This window comes from Anneissia japonica, unplaced genomic scaffold, assembly GCF_011630105.1.
Source record: "Anneissia japonica isolate Jap-2015-1 unplaced genomic scaffold, ASM1163010v1 scaffold288271_len110776_cov171, whole genome shotgun sequence".
Classification (NCBI taxonomy): domain Eukaryota; kingdom Metazoa; phylum Echinodermata; class Crinoidea; order Comatulida; family Comatulidae; genus Anneissia; species Anneissia japonica.
In genome coordinates this window covers 24,568-51,511 of record NW_022744007.1, presented here as the reverse complement: position 1 = coordinate 51,511, position 26,944 = coordinate 24,568, and the positions used below count along the sequence as shown (strand labels likewise).

Here is a 26,944-nt window from a genome sequence, read left to right as displayed (position 1 = left end):
GACAAACAAAATTAAATTATGGTAAACGAAAGTACAATTAAAGTGTGGTATGTGCGTCAGTTTACTTTGTAATGCGTGCGATCAGACTTTCATGTAAAAAAATGTACAGTACTATCGAAACATTTGTAGGCGTACTTAAGCTATGACAACCTGAAAGTATTAGTTTTGTTCATTTCAACTGTGTTTGGCTTTTAAAATGTTTCAAAATGTGTCTATGTCTTCGCATAACCCATAGACTTCTGGCAGCAAATGTAGGATTTTATGTATAGTAAAATGTCTGTAAATCATTAATTCTTATTCGAAAATTTGATAACTTACGTGGTTTTGTTAAATTAGTAATTCAAAGTTATATTTCAATTTTTATGGGTTTTAAATTGATTTGTGGGTGATAGTATCTTTTGCCAATAGAAACAAGTGGGTAGTATCTTCTAATACCAGCTATCCCTCGCTTGGGGAAAAATGACGGACGCATTTATTGCCTTCGGGTTCGATGAGTCGCGTCTGACTGAGTGCTTGACATATTAAATGGGTCGTGGGCTAAAAAGATTGCGGAACGGGGATGTAGAAAATATGAATAATGGTAATTTTATGAATGCCACCTACATGCCTTTTATCAACATTTTTTCAATTGTTTTTCAATCCTATTATCTTATAACCACCCTGATTAATTTCAGCAAATATGATTATGTATAGGCCTACCTAGCAGCGGAGCATTTTAAAGAAAAAATGGTCTATATAAAAATTTAGGCCTACTCTGAGCTGAATCGTCATATCAACGTGCGCATCAAAGTGCGTATCAGCGAAAAAAAAGATATTTTTTCTATTGTTTCTTCATTGCAAGTTGATTACTTTAATAATAATTTAAAAATTAGCAAGGACACTACTACTACTACTCAACAGAATGGTACCATGTCGGAGAGAAAAGTGCAATTGGATTGTGAGTGAGGGCGCAATTTATAAACATTTTTGGTCGCTAAGATAAGCAAAATAGCCGAGATATGACGAATATTTCAAAGCAAAGTTATTCATTTTATGTGTTAATGGTAATGTTTAGTTTGATTGCATCGGGTGAAGGTCAAGTAACAAATGCAACAGCCAACATGTCTTCTACCGACAATCCCTATTCTACGAATTCTTTAGACCAGAATGGAACGACAGCTAGGCCCAGCAGCAGTGCCCAGTCAACGATGCCAAACCAGCAAACAACAGGGGCTGGCGAACAAACGACTCACAAGCTGCCTACGACTGTAGCAGCACAGCAGCAACAGACAACGCCAAGTCAGGTTCCTTTGGAGCCTAGTAATATAGAAGCAAATACTGGTTAGTAGGCCTAGCTTGGTTCATGGCTCAACATTAAAATTAACAGAATTCCTTATTTATGACAATAAAAAAGAATATCATTTGGAATATACTATATAATATAGGCCCCCCTAGTAGTAGGCAAGGTGCACAGCATAAGGCCTAATAATATCTAGGCCTAGAGATAAATGCATCAATTTAGACATGCAGTGCACTGTGTAAATCTGCTTAGTTAGGCAGATCTAGGCCTAGCTGCCCCAGAGCATCCCCCTTCCCCGTTACTCAATACTCAGACTTTGACTTACTTTGTGCTGTCATCCTTTAAAGGGAAGTTCTTTATAAATATCATATCTTACAAAGGCAGAGATTTGGTCATGAATGGCCGATCTTCAACCATTCACTGACTAAATTCAGGCTTGACGAACTCTAGTTCCAAACCTCGTTTTCTTTATTTTTCCCGTTTTTTTTTCAAGCCTGGGTGAGCACTGAATGGTGAACACTGGTGCTATAGAAGTCTATATAATTTTTATTATTAAATATAATTGTTCTTGAGTAAATATAAATGTTTTCCTAAGTTCAATCATTATGATTATGGTTTATTTATAAGACATTGGTCCTTGCACTTGTGACTTAACTGGCAACGCTTGTGACGTCAACTGCTGCTGTGATCCTGATTGCTCGGCTGACGACATTCTAACATTTAGCTTCTGTGCTGATGAAGTAGCAAAGTAAGTGTCTTCTTTTTGCAGGTTCCAAAAAAGAAAAAAACTTTGTAATTTCATGTAAATCAAGTTCTTTATTTGTAAGTCCGTAAAAAAGTAAAAGTAATTTATTGGACAAAAATACAACATGGTAAAATTGAGAATTAACTTCCTTGAATTGCACTGTAAAAATATTAAAAGATTGATAAATAAAAAGCAAATGTTATGATTAATTACAAATCCATGTTGGTACTTATTATATTATTAATCTTTACATATTACTTTTTTTATTTATTATATTAAGCAATGAAGACAGAGTATGTTTCTCACGTGAGACGATTTACAATGTCAACAACAACGAGGTGAAGACTGAGATTGTTGGTGGACTTTTCTGTATTGCTGTTGATAATTGTAAGACATCTTTTAAAAATTCCTTTATTATCTTATAAGTTTGCTTATGAAATTGACATAAATAAATGATAAATATAAGGATAAAATAATGATAAATATAAAATGATAAATATAAATGGTAAATATGAAAGGTAAAAATAAATGAATAAAGTTAAAACAAGTATATATCAAATAGTTGTTGTGATTAGAATTAATTGGAATAAATATAGAGTAAAGTAAGCTATATTTTATTTCATTTATTTCCAATTACAACAACGACTCTTTGATATTACAAGTCAGAGTGACATCATTACTTTTTATTTGCTCTAAATTTTCCTAATAAAGATTGATCACTATATCAATATAGTGCCTATAGTGATTTTTTGCATCTCGTGTGCAAAAAAGTTGAAAGCTGGGGTCATTTTACTACAGTACTTCGAGATGGAATATTTCGTTGCTAGGCCAAGCTATCCTGCTATGAATGCACACAAGTACAGTGTATAGATGTTAATAATAATATCCTAGATTTATGAAGTGCCTAATGTTGTGAATCCTTTTAGTCCTGTCCATAAACTAAAATAAAAAGAAAACAGGGGCTGGCGAACAAACGACTCAGAAGCTGCCTACAACTGTAGCAGCACAACAGCAACAGACAACGCCAAGTCAGGTTCTTTTGGAGCCTAGTAATATAGAAGCAAATACTGGTTAGTAGGCCTAGCTTGGTACATGGCTTACCATTAAACTTAACAGAATTTCTTATGACAATAAAAATGTTAGGACAACATGCTAAGGACCATCATATCAGCCCAAGCAGTATTGAGTCATGTTTCAGCATTTTAAAGAAATGTAGGAACAAATTTTGACTGTCTCATTCATGAAATGCTATTTATTAGACAAGTAAAATCCAGTCTGAATAAACAATGTGACTCTGTCAAAGCAAAGCTTTTTATCTGAATTCGATCCAACTCGGCCACAAGTCAACTCGGCCACAGTCAACTCGGGCACAAGTCAACTCGGCCACAAATCAACTCGGCCACAAAAAGTTTGGCTGCAGTCAACTCGGCCACAAGTCAGCTCGGCCACAAGTCAACTAGGCCACAAGTTAACTTGGCCACAAGTCAACTCGGCCACAATAATATTGCTGTTATTATTGGTGTCATTTTTATTATCATTGTTTTTATTACCGTTAGATTTAATATTAATTATTAGTCTTAGCATTAACATTATGTATTGTTTAAATTTTTGCTGATATTATTATTGTTACCATATAAATAATACAAAATTCTCGATTTTTTAAATTCATATTATTATTATATATTAGTCTTAGTATTATTATTTTAATAATAGTAATTTTAAAAATATTGTTATTGGTGTTTTATTGGTATTTTTCTCATTATTATTATTATTGTTGTTGCTGCTGCTGCTGCTGTTGTTGTTGTCGATATTATTACCCTATTATTACTAAGTAGGCCTAGTATTATAAGTATCATAATTATTATTATTATTACTAATTAGTATTACTATTATTATAAAAATAAACGTTATCTTTAATTTATTATTGCTGTTATTATTGCTATTATCACCTTCAATATTATTATCACTAATTAGTATTATTAAAATAGATATTTAAATATCGTTATTATTACCATATTATTTCTATTAGTATTGTTAAAATAAAATTACTATTAATATTGTTGTTGTTATCACCTTTATTATCATTATTATGACTAATTAGTATTATTAAAGTAAATATTTGAAAAGGACCGACATGTCACTGGTGAATCACGTCATTGGATGCATCCTTGTCACTGACGGGTTTCAAACATAGCCCCCAATGGTCGAACAAATATGAAGGACTGAATATCTGTCATCACTCAACAATACCAATTGTTCCTATTGTGGATAATTGATATCAGATGCTGCACCCCACCTAATTTTAACGTAGGCCTAATTCTTGGGCGTGGTTCTGAAGAAAATAGTATTGAAACGCATGCCATCATGCATTCATTTGATTTTAGTCGGATTCAAAATAAATTTTTAACATTTAAAAAAAATCATAATGTGGTTTTTCTATTTTAATTGTTTATGATTAGGTCTACAGTATGTACTCATGTTTTATGTCAGTGTTTTAACGTGAACAAAATTAAACATTAATATATGTGTTTTTCTTAATTATTAAGATTGCTTAAATTGTTAATGTTACAATTGTCAGATTTTATTCCATTCTGTAAGTGGCGGGTTTTCTCTGTTGAATAAGAGTACAGTGTGAAGAAATGTATGCAACGATCTCACGATGATGTGACGATGATCAGAATTTTACTAAAATATACTGTGTACTGTACTTCATTTTAATCATGAAGAAAAAGGATGCAGAAACTGTAATACCGTATTTACATTTCATTTTAATTATAAATAACTTGTGGCCGAGTTGACTTGTGGCCGAGTTATCTTGTGGCCGAGTTGACTTGTGGCCGAGTTGACTGCAGCCAAACTTTTTGTGGCCGAGTTGATTTGTGGCCGAGTTGACTTGTGGCCGAGTTGACCTGCACCCTTTTATCTAACACAGGGATTAATATCCCACTGTTATGAACTTTGACATTGTAGATTAGCTTTTTACTATTGATTATAGTTGCTGTATATTTTTTACTTCATCATTTGATCTTGAAAATGACACCATGAAGGAGTCGAAACGTCGATCTTTTCTTTTTAGCATTATTTTTATGTTAAATATTTATACAAAACGTACTCTTATTAAAAAATAATATATTCATATTAAATTTTACCAGGGCAGTGCCTATTCAGTCGCCCAAATTTTGATTTGGAATGTCTGCCACACTGACTGTAATGTAAAGTAGGCCTAGGCCCAGTATTTTTAATTGTGAGAGTATACATGAAAAAACACATCAAATTCGCAATCGCGATGGAATATTTCTGCTTTTATACCACTTTATTCTCAGTTTTAACTTTACTTTTTACAGATGATTGGTGTCAAATAGGGTTTTTAATTAATTTTCACAGGCTACAAAAAAAGGCCGCACTTTGCCCACCTGTGATCTAGTTCATTAATTTCATATTATTACTTTATTTTTTTTGCTTTTATTATTTTATTACTTGGTATTGATTATTTTCATATTGTTCTTTTATTTCCTTTGCCAGTCTTGTATCCCATTATAATTTCCTCTTTATTTTTTTCTCAGATGAAGATCGTAACTATTATACAGTTCCTGAGACAGTTGGCAGCATTGAACGCTTTGATGAGCTTGTTGCTGAATATGGCTCATATAGCTTTGCTAAAGAATCTGAAGCAAATGAAACATTTGATGACTATTACCAGGTAGGTTGTCATTAAATAATTTGTGTTGTTGGTTGCTGTACCCTGTGTAACCATTAATTGACATACAGTAGTCACTGATTATGAATAATTGATGCTTACAGACACAGGGGTCCCAATTTGGGAGAAGCCATTTCCAGGAGGTCTGTTTTCATGAAATGTTTAACACATCTAATTGTATTTTGTTGCACATGGTATATTACATGGACTTTATTCGTTGAAAAGCTACAGGGTAGCCTACGATGTTCCATCATGTCCTTATTTAAACACTGTATATGTACCTTTGATGATTTCCGCGTTGATGTTATCGACGGTCGCCAGCTCAGTTGTTTTGTAGGTCTTGGTGATGTTATCCCTCAGTAGCTTTCTATGTCGGTCGTAGTCCATTTCGTAGAGGTTTCGATATATATATATATTCAAACTTTATTCAAAACTTTCATTACTGTGTACAGATTCCTGCAATTTCTGTTGCAGTCTTGTTACTGTCATATGTTGTTACTAACAAGTAGTACTTACAAAATATATAATTAAATAAATTTAAGCGATACACCTTATTTTTATTTATTTAATGAGATCTTCATACCTTTTAAACAGTTGTCTATTATTTAAACCAACCTGTGATTGACTTAACAAATTACTTTGAGGTATTCTTGTTACTAACAAGTAGTACTTACAAAATATATAATTAAATAAATTTAAGCGATACACCTTATTTTTATTTATTTAATGAGATCTTCATACCTTTTAAACAGTTGTCTATTATTTAAACCAACCTGTGATTGACTTAACAAATTACTTTGAGGTATTCCAACTTGTTCCTTGTAAGATTTTAAATAACCTATTGTACATCAAATGACATAGCAGTAAAAGCTGGTTATAATAAAAGCAGTTAGCAGTGTACAGTTAAAAAACAAAAGATGAAAGCAGATATATTTCTATCAAGGTACCAGTAAATAATGTTTTTTCTATTAGGCCAAATAAAAAAAGTTACTAGTTTCTTATCCCCTCGTGCATCCGTTTTTTGTGCCTCACAAAAATCTGGCTAACTCACATCAGTAAAATTCCTCTCTCGGTCATGGTTGGGGATACATATGGTATGAATCGTGTCTAGCTCTTAGTTGCTTTCAATGTGTCTACTTGGTAAAAGTGAGAAAGTAGTAGCTGTTTCCCATCGTCCATCTTGAATTTGTCATCTCGGAGTTAAACAAAATGGAAAAAAAAGTGCCCTCTTTCTCCTTTTACTTGGCCTTATTGCAATGTATGAAATGAGGTTGTTAATATTGTTTTTTTTAATCCAAATTTATTCAAGTCTGGAGACAAAATCTACACATTATTTGAAGGCAGCCAAGGAGTAGCTTTGGGCTACTTAGGACTACCAGCTGGCCTTGTTACCAATACCTGTAATGATAATAACCCAGCAAGTAAGTTCTTAAAGGATATTAATAGTCAGAATGTATGTTCTGTTCAAAATATGAAATTGTAGACATTCATGTATATATATTCTGAATACCAAATAATAGTCAGTGTTCAAGTGGCAACTTGTTTCCATTTGTGGTCCTGGTTTTCTGATGGTAGGAATGATGTCTTGCCCTATCTCATGTGACATGAATTCAGGAAACAGTAGAAAGCTAAAATTACACCATAGTGAATAGAGAACCAGGATGGCACATAAAGCTAGCAAATTCTGGCTCCTTTTTTTATGAGATCCCAGACAAAAATAAGCAGCATAGAACATGTTATTTTACTGAATGCTCAGTACATTCCCAAATATTTGCAAAGAAAAAAGTGATTCGGGTGAAAATCAAACCCATGGCCTTCAGATAACTAGCCTGGTGTCTTGACCACTTGACCACCGAGCTCGTGGTTTGTGACTAGTGTTGAATCCTATGCCCAAGTAGGAGGGGGTATTGCAATGCTATTGAGATAGTATTTGCATCAAGAAATTTAATAAGAATGTCTTTGGTTTGTTAAGGTTAAGAGTCTCTGTACTGGGTATGTATTATTTTTACTAACTTGTGTCTCTGCCAGGGTTTTTATTTGACGAAAGCACAGAGTGCGTGCGGGTAGTGACTGACTTAGCTGCTGAGTGTGAATCAATACCTTCTTTGTCAAGTTATTCCTACCATAGTGAAAAGAAGATAATTGCAGTAAGTATTCATTCATTTATTTATTTTATAATTTTTATGTTTTCTTTGTAATATTTGATTGTAATTTTTTTTAATACTGTAATCATATATGCTGTATTCTTTTTATTTATTTTTTTAATCAGTTTAAAAATACTCAAAATACAACACATGGTTGAGATGAAGAGTTTACAATAGATCAGTATAGAAAATATAATCTATTATACAATTCATAAAATTCTGTTGTTTTCCTCTCTCTGTAGATTTTATTTTTTTCTATGTTTATCTTTTTTACAGGCCCCAGCAAATATTCGAGATATGTTTTTAAATGTAACAAATTACAATATGACAACAGTTTTACCCTTGACAACCAATTCTGTTCCAATAAACACAACCACAATCCCGTATACAACCCCAAGTTTGTACTCGGGGAAAGAATTTGTTCCCATTCGATTCGCAGAACCAGCATATTGTGTAGACCTCTTTAACATCCGGACTTCGTGCAATATCTCATCAGTTCATATTCCCATATATGACCAGAATGACGGAACATGCAGTAACGTTGTCACAGAAGTTCATTATACGATTACCCATAATTCGACGAATGGAATTATTGATGCAGAAGTGCTCTTTGTTCTTTCCACTGTAAATTCAGCAAGTTTTCCAATTTTGCAAAAGTTCTCTACTACTTTTGTGAAGGTAAAATATTAAAGATATACTTTCTGTTGTGAATTCTGAAAAAAAGTTGAAAATTAAATTGTAAAATTTTAATGCTCATTTGAAAAGATCAAAATTATTAAGTTATTAACGTCCATCAAGACATAGGTCTTTTAGCTCATAGCTGACATTATCGTTAATCAACAAATGATTACTTCTTAGTTACTATTATTATCACTGATTTAATTATTATTTTATATTATAAATTATTATTAATATTGCTGTTGTTATTATATTATCCATAGTATGCTTTTTTTTGTTAAGAATGTAGTCACTGATGGATAATGCAGCGAAACTAATTAAACTAAAAAAATAAAATATATTAGTGATTTTTGCTTTTAGTTTAACCAGTATCAGAACAAATTACATACCTGTAATGGTCCGAATACATTTTTCAGCTATCCTATCTCAAGCATTAAATAAAATGTAAAGAAACATACATGGCATAAATTATGAAATACTTTTTTAGCTTGAAGAAGAAAATCCATCGCCGAGGAGTGGTAATCCAGGTTACATAGTTGGCGAGCCTGTTGTTGCTGGTAACCGCACCTCTTACCAAGAAAATACTGGGAGCCCAGAGGATGAACAGGTGTATACCAAATATCCTTTACTGTCCATTTGTGATGTACATGTCTTTAATTTTTTTTTTTTTTCATTTGTGCCACCAAGTTTTTAGGCTGGAAAGTTTTCATGACTGAATGAGAAGCTTAAATTGCTTGTTATGCTGATAAATTGGTTTATTCTCTGTAAATGCCAGGAGATTAAACAACATTAAATCTGCAGATACTAATATCTGGGAATAATGGAAACCTTGAGCCCGCCATACAAGAGAGTAAAAAGAATCTTTGCTAACGGCCATGAATAAATATTTGAGAAGCTGTTTACATTTTGTGTGCAGTTAAATTTTGTAAGTTTTTACCAAAGTCACTTGGTAGATGACTTAAAGAATCTATGAGACCTTTAGTCTGTTGTACATGAGAGCTATTAGCTTATGCCATATGTCATTCATTGCATTTGACTTAAACACGTAGCTCTTGTGTGCAGGGAATTACAAATGATGACATGGAGGTAACAACAAGTATCTATTGTGTTTGATAATTTTTGGCACACATGCAAATTTCTTACTGTGTGCTGTGAACAATAGCATTCCGCTTACAGCCCGCGCATTCTGTGCAAGAATAAACATCATAGTGCTACCAGTATGCTCACATGTATTTATAAAAATTTTGCTCACACTTAAGACAACGGTATCTACATTATAGTGACAAACAAAATTAATTACCAATATTGTTTTTAATTAATTGTTTATCCCTGACCCACATCCACTATTTCTTAGTCAGTCATCATCATTTCCTGGTGAAACTATGTTCACCTTTTACCTGGCCGGCTATCGTCATCCATTGTTTAGGTGCATCATTTTGCTCGATCTCATTTCTACATTTTGCTCGAGCAGTAATCTCTACTCTCACTTCATATCATTTACTATTATCATGGCTATTACCTTAACAAAAGTGTTCTATACATATGCCATATCATTAAGTGAAGATCGTTACAATCGTATGACAGTTGTAACCAGCACTGCAGGTGGGATGTGTGCGAGTGATTCAGATTCAAGAATACCTGTTGTATTTGGAGAAGATATTCGTTCGGGATGCCTTATAAGGTAAAGTTATTTATTATGCACACACGTAAATAGATAATACTATTACCTGTACATACATAGTTACTACATTTGCTTCAACTACTAACTACTAGTTATTGTATTTTGCATTTTTGGTAAGGTGATATCTTTTCTTTTTTTCAGAGGTTTTTGCTAGGTTATCATTTGTGTAAGGTGTGAATTCTCTAATAATGCATTAGGCAAAAAAAAAACCCCAAAAAACTTTATGTTGTAGCCAAAGCCAAACTATTGAAAATATGCTATAAACAGCTGTTTTTGAGCAGCGCAAAGTACTTGTATATTGTTTTGAACTTTTGTTACTTAACTACCGTTAAGCCAAATATAAATTTTAGCCCAGTGTTTGCTAATTTACCAGCCAAATGCATTATGGTTGCCAATGAAGTCAGGAATTAGGCCTAGGCCTATTATATTAACAATAAAATAATTGCAGACCCACCTTAATTTCAAAATGGCATTGTGCAACACAACCATATTTAATAGCCTTATTTATTTTTTATGTTTAGGTAGAGATAAGAAAAGGCCAGAGTATTGACTTAATTTTATTCATCTGCATTTCTGTAGCATGCCCCTTAATGGTGTAGAGGTATTTGTTATTTGATTTCTCCTTCACAGTGTATCATTTGCAGAAATCAGTGATGCATGTATGCTCATTAGCTCAATGGCTAAACAGGCCCTTGCAGGGGATATGCCAGAGTACATGTACGTTGCAATGTTTGGCAACTCTGATGTAGAGATCGTGGGAGATTGGGTGCCAGTCATAATACAGGAGCCAGAGGGTGAAGCCACAGTAAGAAAGTTTAATTAGTACTGAATTCATACATAATCATTATTCATTTTCCAGAACATACATGTTTGACATTGCAAGTGACAGTTACACAAAGTGTGTTAAGAGAACAACAATACTGAGCCAAAAATAAATGAGTAGGGGAAAACCAAGTAAAGAAACCAAATATATGCCATTATAAATGGAGAACCAGGATAGCTTATGAAGCTAGCAAAGGCTGGCTCTTTTTTAAAGGGGTCCCAATAAAGGCATTACACCAAACTACTACATGGTCAATGTGCATGCTAATTCTAACTCTACATGAAAGGTGATTACATTTTCATGTACAGACAAAATGACCACAAACATAAACTTTTGTTTTTCTTTGTATTTCTAGAGCACTTTACCAGGACAATGTGATAATGTGATCCTTTCTCTAAACATTGAGGTCTTGTATGCCAACATTGGCTCACTAGCCAATCCACAGGCTAAGATTGTTGGAGTTAAGTACACGTTCATTGCAGGTACACTTAAATACCAGGTAAGAATTCATAGTTAGTAGCATGACTGTTGTTTTAATAAAAGCTTAATTTTATTTGATACCATGGCAGTGTTTATTTGATTTATTATACTCTGTTATGTTTATTAAAATTAGCTGTGGCAGATACAAAACTATGACCGCCTGTCAATGTCTCCAAACACGGGATCTCTTGAATGCTTAAGTATTATTTTATGGAGGAAATGAAACTTTTTTTTTCCATGGTTATTTCAATAACTGATTGGAAATACAAAGATAACTATTAAATATTAACCAGGCTAAATGCCCATTCAGTCTAAAATAAATTGTTCTTTTGCAGTGTGTGGGACCTTACTGCCAGCCAGGAACAGAGAACCTAGAACAGAAGTACGAAATAGCAAGTTCAGTGTCATTCCTTGATGTCTCCACTTATCCAGATGCTGTCATTGCTGAGATCCCCCCATGGAAAGTGGAATTGCCCAATGATTTCTTCTACCCACTGTCATCTGCTTCCTCAGCAGGAGTAAACGTCTCAACCATCATGCTTTATGTAATAATTAATTGGTTACTAAGTAAATGAAATATTATTTAAATGTATGCTGACATGATATTTAATGAGCGAGTGAAGTAAGTATGAAAATGTCATAAAAACTGATGCACAGAGGTGGTGTTCAGTGATGGACAGGACAACAGTGAGCTGGGTCATGTCAAGTGACTTGAAGTTGCACGTCCAGGAAAGGGCGACATCAGAGGCAGCTCAACAGACAGCGTCAACAACTTGTAAGACAGAACAGGCGGCAATGAACAATGATTCTGAATTTGCTTGGTGTGGACAAGTCTGTCATAAGCTAGAATGTTCTTCATGGAGGATCCATTACTAGGGGAAACCTCTTGTTGGCAAAAGTGATGGGTGTGTCACTCCTGTTACCAAGATTCCTATGTGTTATGTGTTTCTTATGTGTTAAGCCTGCAGGGAAAGAGCTCTGTGAAGCTAAAACATTCTACAGCTAGCATAAAAGTTTAGGGGTGATTACAAGCCTGTGTAGATATTCACTCACAGCTGATCTATTACACATCAAAAATTAATAAAAACAAATTTTATAAAATACAACAAAATGTTTAATGTTAATAAATCATTACAATGTAGATATTTTAATACAAATTGACCAGTTACTAACAACAGACCATTCAAAAGGCGCCAGTATATGAATGTTGCCCTTTAAAGGTGCAGATTATCAACATTTTTAGGTTTAAATGCAAATTTGTTCATTGGCCAGCAAGTTAGATAATACGGGTCTCCCTCCAATTAAAGACCACATTTGGTACCAGGGTTTTCATGGTCTTCAGCAGCTTTGGAATAAATTTGGACCAAAGAAAAGAGGTCTTTAATTAGAGGGAGACCTGTATTCAGATAATGTGCAATTAAGTAATGATGAGGATGGAATTATTTATTTATTTCAGTTATGTGTTGTACTTATTTGTGTTTGACGCAAATGTAGAGAAAGCACTTGCTTCAAGGTTACCAATATCGATAGATTTTGTCTATCATAAATATTTCTAATCGAGTGATATTCACACTCATGTTCAGTTTTTATAAATAAAAACAATGAAAATCTTTACTTCAGATTTATTTCCCAAAAAATTATACTGTGTTTTAAGTAATGATGAGGATGGAATTATTTATTGTACTTGTGTGTTTAACGTAAGTGTAGAGAAAGCACTTGCTTGAAGGTTATTATCAATATCGATAGATTTTCTCTATCATGAATTTTTCTAATCGAGTGATATTCACTCTCCTGTTCAGTTTTTATAAATAAAAACAATGAAAAAGGAGAAATTCTTTACTTCAGATTTATTTCCCAAAAAATTCCAATGAAGACTAATTAGTGATACATAATTTTTAACACCTTGATTTTATATTTTCTTGAAAAAAATGTTAAAAGAAAATGCATTATTAAAACTTGCAATACTGCACTAATGTGTTAGTTTCCATCTGTCTGTTCTTGTCTGAAGGATAAGCATCATAACTTAATGCTTGTCTTTTTAAATGTTTTTGATTTACTCGATTTTATTTTCAAATCTTTCTTGGAAACAATCTGCATACCGCGTCTAAATTTGCCAACTTGTCCATCAATATAAACACCTCGCTGTTGTGTAGGATCAACCCAGAAACCTTTGTGCCTGCATATAGAAAGAAAAGTCAATAATAAATAACCAAGTTAAAAACTGAATTGTTAAACTGTTGACATTTGGAAGCTTTTGATTTGCGTGACGATGCAACTCTAGAACGGAAATCACTTGTGCGTGACCGTCCTACTCTCTGCATACATTGATTTGGCTAAATTGAAAGTTGCAGATGACTTTTAGTGATGTCATTACATTCCACATCCTACTGTATTTGTGCAATCGAAAGCTCCCTACTATCAAATTTTCTTTGACAAAAAACCTGTTGTATGCCTATATATAGTCATGATGTGATGATGTCATGACCAGGAGCGGATTTATTGGGGGCCGAGCCGATCCCTCCTTTAGCCAAGTTAAAAAAAAAGACATTTCTGGATCCGCCCCTGATGACCATACAGATTACATGTTTTTGTCAAATAAAATTTGATAGTCTGGACAGGCCATTAGGCAAGACTTGTTGTATATCTTGTTTAGCAAACCCACTGCTTGCCAATAATTATTTATTTTTATTTCGCCTGTCGCTGCCTTAAATCTCCCAAAATAAGATATCTATTTTTCTTGTTTAATTATACTGTATAAATTTAAAGTTTTCATCAATCTCAACATTTTACACTGATTACATTTACCAAAAAAAAAAATGTTTTTATTTTATCCTCCACATGAATAAGAAAATAAACTTTTATTTTTTTCCCTGAGCTAACTACTGTATCTTAAAAAAAATAATTTTGCTGAACAAGCTATAAAAAAAAGTCTTTCCTTGTCTATTAATTTACTTTAAGTCAGATAAAAGTTTTAGATGATCTACAGATATCTTACTCAGGATATCTTACATTGGTGTATCTAGAGATGGGTATGGGGGGGGGGTGGCGTCACAAAAAAGCTTGCACTCCCAGTCGACTCACCCATCCACTGTAAATTTTAAAGGAAAAAAAAATGGTTTACGCTAAGTTGGTTAAAAAGTCAACTCATACCCACCAGCTTTTTTTGCCAGCTAGTTTGCGCTCACTTTATCATTGACCCCTCCCACTTTACCAGCACCCCCTTTACCCCTAGATACGCCACTGGCAGAATATAAAATATTTTCTCACTTTAGGACTATCTTCTCTGGTTTCTTGCTCACTTTGATGCCTAACTTGCGGTTCTGTGAAAGAGAATATTTATATTAATTTACAAATGTTATTACATTATACAGTACAAGTAAAGTAAATAATAGTCAACTCTTCCTTAATCTGTAAATGCCATAAGATTTCAATCTGTTAAGTAATAATAACTAAATAACTATCAAAGTTACTTACAATTTCCTTCTGTTTGGCATCAGCCTCTCGTTGCTCTTTCTGCTTTTTAATGAGTTCCTTATAATTCATATATTCTTTCTTTGGAGGCTGTAAAAATGTAAACAAATGGTAATCAACATTACTACAGTAGTACTATTTACCTGTGATGAAAATGTCAATGCAGGGCTCACAAGACTCCCGGAAGTAACGGGAGTCTCCCGGAAATCGGTATGGTCTCCCACACTCTCGCAAACAAGCAAAAATCTCCCGGAAATTCACTTATCTCCTGCAAATTCAATAAAAAACAAATCTTTTTGTTTAATCTAGGCCTAAACTTTGGTTGCCAATTATTTTTTTGCAGTCTGACAGTGCCATTTCCAGGTTCTAAAGGTGCCTATTCTAGAAAAATGTGTTCACCAAACACTGTGGGTCTGAGGTGGGCATGGCTCTTCGTTTGGTACCTACACTTTTCCTCATGGAATATATAGGGCCCCCAATGTCATTAAGCGAATCTCCTGGAAATGTTATTGGTACGCTAAAAAAACTACTTTGTGTTGCCAAGTCCGACATAAAATCCCAAAATTCAAGGGTCAGCTTTTTTTTAAAACCATGAAGATCCCAAAAAATTACCTATAAATTTTAGCAATTTGATCAGTAATGGCTTACCCGTGCCCCAAGTCTAATAGCTCTCTGCATTTCCATCTTTTCTTTATCTTCATATGTAAAGCCACCAAGACCAAATTGATGAACATCAATTTTAGCCTTTTTTAAACTCATAATTCCATCCCTGGAATCATCAACAATTTTCTCATCTTCCTACATTAAAAAAATGACAATATATATTATAAAATTCGGAAACCTTCATTCACACTATACACTGATCATGTAATATAAATTGCACAAATTATGTAACCACACGAAACCCACTCGTAAAAATGCATGCAACACAGCATAACAGACATGAAAGGAAGGACCACCAATAATAATAATTTAAAATACTGTGATGGTAAATTTAAAATTGCATTTTTGATCAATTAAAAAACCCTGTTCTTTTTTCTCATCTGTCGCCAACTTATCTCCCAATACGTTGTATGTATTTGTTGTCCTGCATAGATGCTTTTGGTAAATATATTATTTGTGCCTTTTGTTAGCAGTTATGCCAATTTTTATTGCTCTTGTTAATGGCTGTATATTATCATATCATACATTTTGCTTTCGCATTACCATGTAATAAATATGTGTGAAGCAAAAAAAATCACACTCAAGTAGATAAACTTCACCACAAATCACCTTATTTAGTGAGCTAATGCCCCATACATGCCAGAATTTGAATATAAAAAAAAACGGGAGAATTTGGCGCGAAGTGCCACCAAGGGTTTTGGCCTGTGGGTGAGGGGGTCTCTCCATTACATGTGGGTTGAGGGGGGTGTAACACAAGCTTTAGCTATTTATTGTATCATAAGGGTAAATCTTATGATTATTAAGCTTATAGTCTATACTGACTAAACACCTTGTAATAATGATCCAGCCATTGTATATATACAATTTGGCCAGCGTGACTTTGCACCACTCACAAGAGGCTATGCTGTAGTTTTGCCGAGCAAAATATCGAAAGGTAACCTAATAATATTGAGGTTTTTTCATAGTATTTTATTGCCAAATAAAAAACATTTAAGATTTAGCACACCTAAGCCTATGTATGCAATTTTCTTTGTAAACTGGGAGAGCATGTGAGAAAACATGAAAACAAAAATTGGCTTAAGTCAGGTCATCAAAATCAAAGTGTTGGCATGTATGGTGCCCCATCACTTAATAATCGAGCCCCCCACCCCTCCCATTTCACTCCAAGATTCACCACGAGACTCTTTACCTGTTTCTTTTTCCTCTTTGATGGATCATTGAAAACAACGACTTCTACTTCCTTCTTGGGTTTCTTTTTTTTCCTTTTTCGTTTTGATTCCATTTCTTCCTTTTTTAAGTCTTCTGATTGTTTGAAAATTTCAATTTCTTTATCAAATTCCGACAGTTTGTAGGTTTTCTGTGAATTTACATTGTCACTGTCAGCAGTTACTTCCTCTGTTCTTGAATTTACTTTTCCCTTTTTCTTTTTCATTCCATTTTTATTTATTTCATTGGTGTTTTTCTTTTTGATTGTTTTCTTTTTTTCTCTGTAATCATCATCAAGGAAACTATCTCCTATTTAATAAAAGCAAAATTAATAACAAAATAAATACAGTTCCACCCTACATTTAGAGACACCTCTAATTTGAGATCACTTTTTACAAATGGTAAATTTAAGATAATAACCCATAACTCGCACCATACTGTAAAGTTTTTTAATTGCACGGAGGATATCTAAAAAATCAGCTCAAATTTGCTCAGAAAATCACTAGGAAAATAGGCATGCGGAATCGTAATTGCTGCATAAAATTGCACATATTAATATTTGGTCAAAGCCTAATTTTCAGCAAAATATGCGCAGAAATCAGCCCTTATTTTCCGAAATGCGTGGACAGATTTCTAGGTCAAATTTTTGCGAGGAGGATATATTCCCCACCCAGACTTACTATCAGTCTGGAAATCACAGTGTCATTGTGCTGAATTGCGTACGGGTGTGGTTGTCAAGTATCAAAAGTGGTCCTGATTTGGAGGGTGAACTGAAGTGCAGGCTATTCAAAACACATGGGTGATTATTCTGTCATCATCACTAGGTAATTTAAAAAAAGAAAATCATTTACCTTGCTCTCTTGACACTATGAAGTTATCATAGTTCCTGCACTTACTATTCTGTTTTATTCCATAATTTTTTTTACCTATTTGAAATTGAACCTGCTTCTAATAAAATATTAACAACTAATATTATTCTATAAGTAACTAACTAACCTGTTTACATATGATCCAGGGGCTGTGCAGTCTATAGTTGATCAACCATTTTCTAGCATCCCTACTACAGCCAGGCCTAGGCCTATTATACATTACTGTATTCATGCATAAACTTCGGTTCTAGACTAGGCCTAGCTTCCAGAAGCCTACTTGGGCGACGGGATGTAAGGGAGGACTAGCTAGGCCTAACCAGCGTAAACCTTCTGAAGAGAGGGCCTAACATTGTCCAATGGGTGCCTAAATGGTACACGTTAAATATGTGCCATGTACTTAAATTCTTCAATAACTTACCAAAAGCATTTAACCGCTCAAGTATTAATTTGGAGGTGTTTTCATCAATGATCTCTGACACGTCGTCGGCCATGCTTGTGTCCTTGTTTTATTTACATCTCTGGCGCCCTCTCTCCGTGATTAGTTCTAAAAAAAAAGATTGTGTACGACGTTTACCAGGAAACGTTTATCCGGACACGAATATTAATACTGTATAAACTTTCAGTGTTTGTGTTACTTTGTATTTTCTCATTTTTGTAATAATAGTATGGTAAACCAGACTACCCACTGAATAAAGGGGTTGCAGATTATTTGTTCGGAGTCGTTCCTTTTTTTCAAATGTCTTGTAAATTAAAAAGGTAGGGCCTAGGCCTACGTCTGCTTCAATATTATTTTTGCCAGCAGAAAAATAACTGGTGTCTAAATCTTCCTTGCATATATACCTTTAATTTTCCTATCCGATATTACCATTTTTGGGCTGGGGATGAGGAGGAAAGTTTTTCATGAAACAAGCCAAATGGAATGAGCTTCTGAGTGTTGTATTCTCCAAAGTATGACTCTATATTTTCAAAATTTAGCTATATCTTTGGCATTTAGTTATTTGTATTATGATCCAAAAATCAAGTGATTGAAGGTTCAATGAGTTTATTAAATAAATTTATCTTACTTTCAGTAACATTGATATGAAACTATGGACAGTCAAATCTTGGCTACTATACATGTCTCCCTCCAATTACAGACCCCTCCAATTAAAAACTGCTTTTCTGTGGTACGAACATTAACAAATATCTTTATTATTATAATTAGAGTACAAAGCTGCTATAGCCTAAAGACCATGGAAACCCCAGTCCCAAAAATGGTCTATAATTGGAGGGAGACCTGTAAATAATATCCAAAGTCAATTTACAATTGAGAAACCAGTAAGTAAATTTCAAGACAAAAGTAATTGAACCTCTAATTTATTACAGTCAACTTGCACAGCAAATGTCTTGCCATTAACAGAAATGTACTGTAAATAAAACAAATTGTTAAATTTTTTGTTTTACCATCTTTATTCCTTCAGAATAAAACACTGCAAGTAAACCATTTGGGTACATTACTGTACTAAGATATCAAAATAGCATGAAGTAGATCTTAAGTTCTATCATATGTTTTGTGACAAATTTGTGTGAATTTCCTATGTTTAGGCATGATGATGTCATATCACATCCATTATGGTAATGATGATGTCATATCACATACATATTGGAATGATGTCATATCACATTCATTATGGGAATGATGATGTCATATCACATGTATATATAGACATGATGATGTAATATCACATACATATGGGAATGATGTCATATCACATTCATGATGGGAATGATGATGTCATATTACACCCATACATTGGCAAATCACAGGTATGTATTTGCATACCAATAAACATTAATAGCAAGGATAGAACTTTAAATGGATCAATCCATATATGGAAACTATCTTAAATTGAACCAATCTCAAATTGCAAAATAAAATATAGTAATGAAATCAATCTTAAAGATGTACTGCAACCCAAAAATTCAATAGTTTCTTTCATTTCATGGCCCATTTCACATAATAAATTACACGAATCAAGGGTGATGTTAGTCTGAGTGGATATTTACCTTGATAAACTGACTGATTATCTATTTTCCCCCAAAAAAGTACACCCCTCACAATAAAAATGGCACAGTCGGCCCATGGCGCCAAGCTCCTTATTCTTTGAAATAATTATCAGACAGACAGTCTTTTCTTTTTTTAAGATAAAAAAAAAAATCTTTGCAGTAGCATTTTAAATTGCTCTAAAAAAAACCACAAACATGGTAAGTTATCGACATTCAGTAAGTCGCAGAATCCACCCCACCCCCCAAAACTTTTAATGATTTACAGACATTTTACTTTTAAAAATCCCTAAATTTCTTAGCTAGAAATGTAAAGCCAGCCTCCGGTGGGAAAAAAACTGATATATATATGCCAAAAAGTAGAAAAAAAGGGTAGTTACCTCCATTTTTCCTTAGTTTTTAAATATTCAAAAATCTGTATTTCATTTACTGTTCCTGAGTTTTTCTTCAATGCACCCTTTTGGGTTTTAGAAAAATCAGTACAGTAACTTGTACAACATAAAAATATTTTACTCTCCGGAGCCTGGCTTTAAGTGTAATTTATTCAAAGAGTGTAGGAAAGGTATTATTTATAACACGTTCTCACTCTAGTTTTTATCCGAAAGCTGATATTTATACAAGCCACTATACTAATTGATTTGGGATTCTTATATATGATTTAGGTACAGGTAGCAGTGTTTAAGTTGAAACAGTTATGATTGAAAATTACATTATGAAATCAACATTATTTGGGAATACAGTAATCCTAAATAAAATCACTCTTTACTGAGACCTACAGTATGGAATCAATCTTAAATGAAAGTACCTTTTGTGGAAGTGGTTTGGAGCAGTGGGAACGGTGTGGTTTCCCAACCTTGAGGTCGGGGTTTTAATTCTCTCGCTGTGCATTCCACTTGTGGCCTTAGGCAAGGCACATTATCTGCATTGCTTCTCTTTACCCAGGAATATAAATGGGTACCTGGCAGGGGTGGCACCAGGATTTGCCCAACGGAGGGGGCTGAGGTCCCCGACCGGGGGTAAAATCAAAGTGGGCGTGGTCGAGCTTTGATTAAAAGGTTCCAAAAGTGGTCCTGGGACGAAGCCCCCGTAGGGTTAAATGCCAAAATGCGCTGATGTAGCTGCTGCAAAATTATGGAATACTCCCTCAGGGAGCTTGAGTTTGTGTTCCATATGTGTTTAATAAAAATGACCGGGGTAATAATATGCTTAGAGTCCTTGTTGGCATATTTTGAAAATAATCAGTCTTAAGTTGATATCATTTTAGACTGAAACCATTTTGTATTGATTTAATGGTGTATTGTCAACTGATAGCAAAGAAATAAAGAACAATTTTGAAATTAACTTACTTACTATTTTGAAGTTACTTTAAGAAATTACAATTTAATAGAAATATTTATCCATAAGTATCCTTAAAATCATAGAAACATTTCCAATCAGAGGCTTAAAAATTTTTTTATCTTTTATGATAAAAAAGGGGAAGTACAGTTAAATAGCTTAGTGGTTAAGATGCTTGCCTTTTAATTTCAGAGTCCTAGGTTCAATTCCTGTCACAGCAGGACCTTTTTTTTCTTACGACCAAAAACAACTTGATTGATAAAGCATCATTCCATCCTGTACGTTGTGAGTGTACTGTACTTGCTGTTTGGATGTGAAGGAATTAAAGTTGGTAATTTTTATGTGTATTCAAAATTAACAAGTTAAGTTCACAAGACGATTTTTTTTGTTATTTTTCAGAAGGCAATACATCATTTTAATAAATTACAGTACAGTGCTTTTCTTTACTGCAGGGTACTAATTATCTTCTTCATCATGGATTTTGTCTAAAACTCTTTATTTTAAAAATATTAATTACATACTGTACATGATATCATCAATACACTGGAATGTTTACTAAAGAGATATTAATGTTGCACATAGTTTTATATTTAATTCTAATTTTAATAGTCAAATCAATGATAAAAAAAAAGTCTAAATGTGCAGTGTAAACACAATAATATAGCGCCCTCTGTTGGTTAACCAAGAATTTTACAGGCTCAGTGAAGTGTAAATTCAGAAACTCTTTAAAATAGTAAAGCTTTATCCACACTATCAAATTGTATGTGATAAATAAATGTTGTATCCCCGTATTTGGATGTACTATGATGACATCATACCCTATGAGCACATCACACATATTTGTCATAGTGTGGAGAGAGATTAAGGACCAGCTCAATGGATTGACTTTGTTGCAACTTTTTAGGTTGCAGTAGAAAGGTATTCAATTAGCAGATGGAGGCTGGTCACTGTGCTTGTCTTTGGTTTTTTACCCAGAACCTTACCAGGCAGGGATGATTTTGGATTTTAAATTTAATTTGAAGATTGAAGTTATAATATTTTACTTTAAAAAAATTATAATTTACAGCCTAGTGTTAACAAGAATAATCATACTATTTATGAATAGAGTTACAATATGTAGCTTGGGATACCATCCCTTCCAATTCCTATTAGCATGGCTTCATTATGACCTCTACAGTACTTCCTCATCAATTTTAACATGGAGGTCACCCAAGTGATAAATCAAGCTGGGATTCATCCTACTTTCTGATAAAAATGTAAACATCCTTGCCACCATGCCTACGTGCATTGTGCAAGTAAGCTATATTTTGGATTGTTGTCATGCTAAGATTATACTTTGGCTTTGTCATCAACAATGCTGTCATAGATCCTCCATTGCAGCACAACTGTCACTCTCATTACAACAGAAGAATAGACAGTTTCCTAAACAATTGTAACAGATGAGAACCAACGCCACTGCGAATACAAAACTGCATATCGTACACGGTCGTCGCTCTAAGAAGAAACTTGTCAGGTACAACATAATGAACATTGCATGGCTATGCAATAGACCAACATTGACAAATCCCAGGCCAGTTTTGGGCAATGGCAACAGTAAGACTGGTAGAAGCCACTGCAGACAGTACATCTTGATAAGGGTTGCTTTTACCAACAATGTATGGTACTAAACGTTCATGATACCGACTAGTTATAACTCGTGTCTTGAAGCAAAAGTTCTGTGTATAATGTAATGATATCATCCCCTCAAACAGCACAGACAATCAATGCATGTTTGCATGACACACATAAATGTTCCACAGGTTTCCATGTAAGCAGAGTGAGGTTGGAAGTTGGTGCTGATACTTTTGGTAATCTATTAGTCTGTGTAATATAAACAAAACAAAAAATTACAGAATGCAGTAGAGGCCACATGAGCTGGCCTATTGTACATATTAGGCTTAAGTGCGAAAAATTTAAGTCTGAGAGGGTTATTTCTAAATTCCAGGCGGTATATAGATCCATTTCAGCCGCAAACCAATTTAATCATGTTGGGACTGAGGTGGTCTGGACCTTCCATCTGTCATAATGTCTCTCCTTGCGTGCACCTACTCTATTTTAAACTGCTGGATCTACGGTACCTAAGGCTATCATTTAAACAATTTTATATTATTTACAAATAGCCATAAACAATTTGATGTCACCATTAGTAAAAGAAAAACAATAGAAACATTGAGAGAGCATGTACCTTGCTTGGAGTTTAACTGACCACAAATTGACCTGGAAAAAGCATATTTTAAGTGTATCTAAACTATCTAAAAGTACAGCAATAATCTGTAAAGCCAGTCAAATTTTTAATAATCGTACACTTCATACGTTATATTGCTCCTAATTTCTCCCTTATTTAAATTATTGTACAGAAGTATGGGGGAATATATATATATATATACAAAACAAATTTAGTTCCTTTAGTTTTAAAACAAATAAAAATACAGTAATTAGAATTATAAGTAAAGCTTGATTTTTAGATCATACTGATCACCTGTTCAGCAAATTGAAATTACTAAAACACAAACAAACAATTGAATTGAAAACTGCTATTTTTACGTTTAAAGCGTATCATACTTTATTGCCATTTACTTTGCAGAAACAGAACCACACACAGAACTACACAAGTGCAAAAAAATTAAGCATAAAATATTTAAACCAAACAAGACTTATACTGTAATCAATAAAAATCCCATAAAACCTAACTTTTGTTAATTTCCTTATGTAAAATTTTAAATGGCCTAACACTATTTGAAACAAACCTTTGTATCCAGAGGTCACGGAACTAGGGGGTGCTGCGTTATGGAGAGTAATATGTGACCGGAAATGGTCTGCCGGTTGGTTGTTACCATGCGCCAGTGATGTTGGAGTACAGCAAGATGAAACTATTTATGTAATGCATAAATAAAGGTCGGGGTTTGTCGGGTAGTGAAATGAATATTGTACATTTTAAGTGCCCACTCCATGCATTGTAAGCTAAATTACGGAGATTAATCAGCGAAGATATGGAGACAATTATTTCGAAGTTCCCTCTTTCCAAGAGAGTAAAAGAAATAGACGCAGCTGGTTAGCTAACAATATGCAAATGTTACATGAACACCAGGGAAGGAAGGTGCAATCATGTTCTATTGCCTAGCAAACATCTGTATTGTAGCGGGGGAGGGGGGCGCTAGCCTACTGATGTACTGTGTATAGCGGGGGATGATGAGAAATAATAAGACTAGGCCTAAGCCTAAGTAGATGGTGCAATCATATGTGATAGAAAGTACACTTTCGAAAGAAATAAAGTAAAATAAGAAAAAAAATTAACTAGGGCTTAAGAATAATTCAGTTGCAGACGTACCTTGTTTAAGTATTATATGCTAACTATGCGGCTCTTGTAGCCCTAGCTAGGCAAGGCAATCATGTGCAAAGCAGTGGTGTTTGTTTATTGATTTATTGAAGCACACCAGAAAAGTTTGCCTTACCAGGAAAAGGTGACATAATCTAGCTTATGACGTATTCATGCTAACTACAGTGTGAGTGTGACGTCACCAAAAAATAAAAATTTTTCTATTATAACCAAAATATTAATAACTACAAGATTTGTGGGCGTAAATTCCCTTAATACAAATTAAGGGTAGCACCATCTCCCTGCCCAAAAAATTACAGCTCCCATTGACGTCTCAGTCGAGAAATACGGGTAGCTGAAGTTTTTCTCGCAAATCTGACTACGAAACCATATCGGAATTTCACGTTCCACTTCTGACTCAGAGTTGTGCTTCTGGGAACCCTGCGTCCAGTCACACATACTTAGCCTTTGATTAATCTTTCTTGGCATCACCGAGCAGCTGAGACATTACCTTAAATCACTTAAAATGGTCAAAAATGTTCCTTAAATTTTCCTTAAAGGCCTGTCTCAGATACTGTGAAGTATGTTAATTGCAAGGATGATCTCAAATACTAGCTCAAACATGCACAGAAAATCACTAGGAAAGTAGATGTGCAGAATCATAATTACTGGCACATAATATATTGGTTATAATATTAAGATTTAGGTCAAGGCCTTTTTAGCAAAAGTTTGGTGTGGAGAATATATTCTGGTCTGGTCTGTTTCATTTGATTGCTATTTTTTGTAAAGGGAATGATTGTTATATATTGTTCGAAACAAATTTGGTTTCTTTGTAAATTTTATCATGACACAAAATTTTCATAATAGAGAAATTGAGTCATTTAAGTTTTTGAATAAATTTATATAACAATTTTTTCATATGATTTCGGTACTACTACTAGGTCTATTCTACACTTCTGCTTAGGCTATGTCTAGGCCGCTAAATGCAAGGCAGAATTTAAGACTTTTTTTTCGTAAGAGCATGTGAGTCTGCAAGCTATACTAGGTAGACAGAGAGCTAGAGGTCCGATTATATGGATGGGGATGTGTAGCCGAATTCGAGTCAACTCGGCCCCAAGTCACCTCAGCTCCAGTCAACTCGGCCCCAAGTCAACTCGGCCCCAAGTCAACTCGGCCCCAAGTCAACTCGGCCACAAGTCAACTCGGCCCCAACTAGTCAACTCGGCCCAAACTAGTCAACTCGGCCCCAAGTTAAATCAGCCCCAAATTACTGTGTATTTACTAAATATTTAAGTCAAAACTAAAGTGTTTTATGTCGTTGCTTTGTTTTTCTTTTAATTTCAACAAATATATATATATATATATATTTAATGTACATATAATATGCCTATAAATAAGTATTATTGCTCATAGCAAATACACAGTAAATTGGGGCCGATTTGACTACTTGGGGCCGAGTTTCTAAAGTCCATACATATGATATATTTCTTATTGTTTTTTATACACAAAGACGGTATCGATTTTATCTATTATATCATAATTGATATACATATAGGCTTATATATATATTTAAATATATTCATATATATATATATATATTAATATATATGTCTATATATATTTATATATATAATATATATATATATATGATTATATCATTATTATTGTCATCATATCGTTATTGTCATTATTAGTTCTATTATACGTTTTTATATTGTTATTGTTGACTTTGACTTGGGGCCAAGTTGACCTGCTCCCGTGTAGCCGATCCGTCCATTACTTCCTACAAAAAAAAACCTCAAACAAGGTAGGCCTATATATAATGAGGGCCCACTTTCAACACAAACAAGATAACCAATCACACCTAATAACTTCTGTCAAGCAATTGGACTCAGAAATAAACAAATTACTCACCAAACAAGTACAGTAATCAGTGATTAGACATAGGCCGAGGCAGTAGTACTTAGCGGCGAAAAACAGCTGGGCCTAGGGCTAAACTTAGACCTTACCTACTACTTCTCTAGTGAAGAAGCGAATAGGCGAAAACCTTGGCGAAAACGTACTGTACCAGGGTTGCCAGATAGTCGACGGCTTCGCGCCCAAACATACACACGCCATCTCACGGCCAAATTCGGCCAAACTTTTTTAGGATATGGCCAAAACTCGGCCAGATTTTAATCCGAAGACAACAGGGGGTACATGGGTACATATTCATTTGAAATACTACAAAAATTACACGAAAATCAGCGGTCATTCGTTTGAAATTGAAGGAATTCAAATGATATACACTGTTTTTCTTTTGATTAATCTATCACCATAAAATACATGCCCAGCTAGCCCAATCATATTATTAAATAATTATTAAATAGCCTATATGTTCTTTAGTTGCTGGCATGTAGGCCAATTCAGGGGCGAATCCAGAGATGGCCGAAAGGGGAGGAGCCGGGGCCGAAAAAGGGGAGGGGGCGAAAGTGG

The 26,944-nt window shown here is 34.1% G+C and overlaps 2 protein-coding genes across 3 annotated transcripts; one reads left to right on the top strand and one right to left on the bottom strand.

The window, feature by feature from the left end:
* Window positions 1-24: 24 nt before the first annotated feature.
* Window positions 25-12,773, top strand: LOC117119559 (tectonic-1-like). Of its 2 annotated transcripts, XM_033264389.1 has the most exons (13): window positions 25-279; window positions 1,055-1,320; window positions 1,907-2,027; window positions 2,305-2,411; window positions 5,588-5,724; window positions 7,031-7,142; window positions 7,750-7,868; window positions 8,142-8,543; window positions 9,031-9,161; window positions 10,084-10,224; window positions 10,855-11,029; window positions 11,403-11,546; window positions 11,863-12,773. In XM_033264389.1, the coding sequence occupies exons 2-13, from the start codon at window positions 1,101-1,103 to the stop codon at window positions 12,100-12,102; spliced, it is 2,049 nt and encodes a 682-aa protein (XP_033120280.1). In that variant the 5' UTR covers window positions 25-279; window positions 1,055-1,100; the 3' UTR covers window positions 12,103-12,773. The 2 variants fall into 2 exon arrangements, with proteins under 2 accessions (XP_033120280.1, XP_033120279.1); XM_033264388.1 differs by lacking the exon at window positions 25-279 and having other exon boundaries at window positions 903-1,320.
* Window positions 12,774-13,355: 582 nt separating this feature from the next.
* LOC117119560 (uncharacterized protein C1orf131 homolog) lies at window positions 13,356-26,517 on the bottom strand. Its single transcript, XM_033264391.1, has 7 exons — window positions 26,384-26,517; window positions 18,155-18,280; window positions 16,851-17,176; window positions 15,647-15,796; window positions 15,002-15,088; window positions 14,795-14,847; window positions 13,356-13,703 (listed from the first exon to the last, which is right to left on the bottom strand). The coding sequence occupies exons 2-7, from the start codon at window positions 18,225-18,227 to the stop codon at window positions 13,544-13,546; spliced, it is 849 nt and encodes a 282-aa protein (XP_033120282.1). The 5' UTR covers window positions 18,228-18,280; window positions 26,384-26,517; the 3' UTR covers window positions 13,356-13,543.
* Between the last annotated feature and the right edge of the window lie 427 nt (window positions 26,518-26,944).